Below are 4,628 nucleotides of genomic sequence, written 5' to 3' on the forward strand. Positions count from 1 at the left end.
AGAGGAGCAGTGGGATCTGTTTTGGTGGTTCTAGAATAGAGAAGGAGAGAGAGTTGTGCTGCTCACACTTGGAAGGGAGAAGAAAGGAGATCCATCCTCTTCATGTGTAAGGAGAAGGATGTGATTATTTAATGGTGGATTAGGAGAGGCAAGGTGGCTTTCTCATGTTTGTTATCCAGGTAAGTCGTTTTGCTTGATGTTTAATCGATTAGGGAATAGATGGTTGAGAAGGATTTGGGATTTGCAGCGAGAAGGAGCTTGAAGGGAGGCTCGGATCGTGATTTCTGGGTTGATGTCGATCGACACCAACACCTGCAGATGGACTGCGCGGACTGGTTCGGGATGGCTACTTTGGAACAACGTTTGGAGGGTGAAACGGAGTCCAATTTGGCTTAAATTTGGTGGGGAGCTTCATGGTGCTATAGGCTTCATATCCAATGGTGGATTTGTGGAATAAACTGTTAGTTTGTGTTTTATTAGGAAGTTATTATGGACGTTTTCTATGGTTGTGTTGTGGTGATGTTGGGGTGTCGACAACACCAAGGTAGTGTCGGTCAACACCAGCATTTTGGTATGTGTGTTGGATTACAAAGGGTACGATCGGTGATGATTTACACCAGGTGGAGGTGTTGATTGACACTGGAGGAGTTGTTGGTGAATTGGAGTATTAGTGGGCAATTTTTGTCTGTAGCTGGATGGAATCAAATATTCCAGCCCACTTCTCTTGTTACTCGGTCGCTAGGAGTGGTTGGTTATGCGACTCAGTAATAAGATGAGGTGTTGTTTGGTGTATTTGTGGGAGTTTTTATAAAAAGCGATTTCTACGCCGGTTGTCTCGTCGGAATTATGGGGTTCCGGTGAGATCGTATCTCGTAGATCATGTGTGATGATTGGAATCCGGGTGCACTCGTTTCATTTTGTCTCTGTTTTTTTTTTTTTTTTTTTAATAAAACACAAATTATATTGCAGGTAAGACATTAGTGTATTCATATGATGAAAGATTTGTTTTTATATTTTTTTCAAACATCATGGGAGTTACATTTTAAAGAATTAATATGCAATAAATTGTGTTAATGATTACTATTAAAGGAAAATAAAATATCAAATTGTTTTATATTTTTAAATTATTTTAGAATAAATTGATTTGATCTTTTGGCACAAAAACTGTGAAACAAATATTATGATTTTTTGTCAAATAATAATTATTATAATATTATAATATTTTTATAGCTTGAAATTAGTAAAGAATTTAATAACCATCACATTATATTTTTCCAAAATTATGATATTAATATTTAAATCTTTAATTGTTGGAAATTTATTTTGTCCAAAATTATAATATTAGCATTTAAGTCTTTCTTATTTGCAAAATTATAATGTTATGATAACTATATAAAATATTGATAAATGATACTTATGCAGAATTATAATGTTATGGTAATTATATAAAATATTGATAAATGATATCTATATATCATTAATAAAATAACATTGCATATATGCTAATATATATTTTAGTACATAAATATCATTTAAATTTAGTGAATATGAAAAATAATGTATGTAATTTTGAAAAAATGAATTAAAAGAATTTAATAATTAAGAAGTAAAGGCAGGTGTCGAAAATATACGCTGCCAAATGTCGTTATAATATACGTTGTATCGAAACCTTTTCATATATTATATATATAAGATAAGATATATATATATATATATATATATTGAGAAACGGAGAACACTTTCTCCATTGTGGATGCTCTAATTAAGGATCCATCGATCTTACTTCACAAATATCCAAAACTTCCTTCCATGAAAGCATCCAAATTGCATTTTAGTTTCCCATCAATAGTGAAGTATGTGATTGAAGTATGTGATGGGAAACTATAACGAGTCTGTATGTGATTAAAGTGGGGGTACCATTTTGCTCATTGATAGCAGAACCATTCTCTAGAATCCCACTAAATCTTTCTCCATCATTGTATATATCTCTCTGTGGTCCTCTTTATTGTACATTGGCGCAAATAATATCAAAATGAATTTCAAGAAACGACAATTATTGGTCCCACAACACACCAGTTCCTCTCTAAAAGTAACATAAAAGTAAAGTAAACAATGGGATAACGAATTAAAGACTCACATTCCACACCAAACCTTTCTACCATTTCCTATAATGGACGGAACAGTAAGCCTCTGGCGGAGAGAGGCCGTCTTCTTGACGGCAATGCTTGCAGTTGAAACAAGTGTCGTCGGAATTAGTACACTGTTTAAAGTAGCAACTTCAAAGGGACTCAACATTTACCCTTACCTCGGCTATTCTTATCTTCTTGCTTCTCTTCTCCTTCTTCCTTCTCTTTTTTTCACCAACAGGTTTCTAATAACTGTAAACTTTTTAAGACCATTCATAACCATTCTTTGTATAGATTTTATTTCATTTTTTTTTTTACAGGTCAAGATCACTTCCTCCACTAAGTCTCTCAATACTCTGTAAGATTGGACTTCTTGGATTTCTAGGGTAATATCCAAATACAACATTCCTTCTTCCACAATTTAATATGAAATTATCATCCACTAATTAAAGTGTTGCTAATATATGATTTCTGGCTGAAAAATATACAAAAAAAAAAAAAGATCAATGTATGTGATTACAGGATACATAGGCATCGAATACAGCAACCCAACCTTAGGCTCCGCCATAGGCAATATCACTCCTGCTCTTACCTTCATTCTCGCTGTTATCTTCAGGTTCTTTTTTGTTCTTTCCTAATTAAGATTTCAAATTAATGCAGATTTATTCCAGCCAAATTTTAAAAAAAAATCATTTGATCAGATTAAAAAATATGTTTATTTGGACCATTTAAGATATACTAATAGTAATATCCAACGTGCTAAATAGTAATATACTAGATTTGGATCCGTGCTACATCACGGGTTGAAATACATTTTATTATTTTTTAAATTTTATATATGTAATTGTTTATAATATTATTTGGATGCAACTCATGCAAACAATTTTTATGGTAAATATCACTCATGTAACATAAATCTATTATGTAACTTTTATATTGTTAATTTTAACCCGTGCTAAAATATATAAAATTATTAATCCATGCTAGAGTGTGTCCAGCAGCTTCCGTGGTAGAGTATATAAAATTTTAATCCGTGCTAGAGTATGTAAGTCTTAAAAGTATAATATAAATAAAAAAATTTCATTCCATGTTCTAGCACAAGTCCTAATTTTTATCGAACGTTGTGGTTTATCAATAAAATTTGTAGAAAGTAAATTTGTAATATTATGTTTAAAGATCTTTGGAAAAACTTGATATAGGACTAAAATCTTCCGAAAATACAGTTTGGAATATCTATGATTTTATTTGTTACCACTAATATATTAATTATCAATCTGGAATATCCCCAATTAAAGTTGCACCCACTGTTTAAGTATAACCAGTTAATATATGAATTAATCTAAAACTTATTTGTAACCATTTGTAACTATTTATTAAAATTATAAAATTTACAAAAACGTTGTGTATTTTCCTTTTATAAAAGAGAGGATAATTTTAATATTAGCGATCTCTAGATTAAAAAATAACATAAATACGTAATAGATCAGAGATGACAGATCACGTATACCCCTGTTTTAAAAATCGGTCTAGGCGGCCGTATAATCGCCGGTTACACGCTAGGCGGAGCCTCACCGCCGGGATTTTACCATAATCGGCTAACAAGTCGGAAACTTAAAAAAAAAAAATTTGGGGGTTTTAAAACTTCTATCTGTGATTTCCTTTCATAGATCTGTTATATGAAGGTAGAAACTACTAGAATAACAAGCTAAAAACGATTAATAGTTGAAAAAAATATGGAGGCTGCTTTAAATTAGGTTTACAGTCGACACAGATCGACACACAGAAGGAGGAAGAAGACGAGGGCATTTTCGTCATTTTGCATTAATTAAAAAAACTGTAAAAAAAAAAAAACAAAACGAGAGAATGTGACTCGAACTGGTGATGCGTGAATATACATGAAAACCACTGGACCAATCTAAACTCTCGTTAGTATATTACAAATTTAATATATTATACGCATATATGCATAAAACCCCTAAAACTAGTCCCCGATTAATTTCCGATTTAAATCCGATTTACCGATTAATCGCTAGGCCCTCCCTCACCGCCCGACTAACGCCTAGCGATTTTTAAAACATAGCGTATACCTAACATGAATAAAGCTGGATAAATCTTTCTTTGATTCATTAGATGTTTTGGTATAAATATATTTATTAATGAGGAAAATTTAGTGCCCCCAAAATTAACTGAAATCAATAAAATGGTTGAAGGTTCCTTCCTGTTTGATTTACTACAAAACTTTTTCAAGTAGTGAGGTTTTTCATTGCCATGTTGTTCAAGTAATGATGTTTAGCTGAAATCAATAAAATGCAATATAAGAAGTAGGTTTTTTTTTTTTGTGTTGTTAACATTTTTATATTTAAAAGGGATCAAGTGAACCAATCCGAGAAAAACAATACTCCTTCCCAATTGACTCTTTCGAGTTGATTAATATATTTGTTGACAAAAAAAATTGAACCAATTTGAGGAAAAACCTTTTAACAAAAAAAAAAAAAAAAAAAA

At 31.7% G+C, this 4,628-nt stretch overlaps 1 protein-coding gene across 2 annotated transcripts in view; it reads left to right on the top strand.

The window, feature by feature from the left end:
- Positions 2,129-4,628, top strand: part of LOC104710655 (WAT1-related protein At3g28070) — a 4,283-nt gene continuing 1,783 nt past the window's right edge. For both annotated transcript variants that reach the window (XM_010427291.1, XM_010427292.1), the window contains exons 1-3: positions 2,129-2,367; positions 2,447-2,512; positions 2,629-2,742. In XM_010427291.1, coding sequence (XP_010425593.1) covers positions 2,171-2,367; positions 2,447-2,512; positions 2,629-2,742 — 377 coding nt within the window. In that variant the 5' untranslated portion in view covers positions 2,129-2,170. The remainder of the gene's footprint in view (positions 2,368-2,446; positions 2,513-2,628; positions 2,743-4,628) is intronic.

The sequence above is a fragment of the Camelina sativa genome, chromosome 9 (genome assembly GCF_000633955.1).
Source record: "Camelina sativa cultivar DH55 chromosome 9, Cs, whole genome shotgun sequence".
Taxonomy (NCBI): domain Eukaryota; kingdom Viridiplantae; phylum Streptophyta; class Magnoliopsida; order Brassicales; family Brassicaceae; genus Camelina; species Camelina sativa.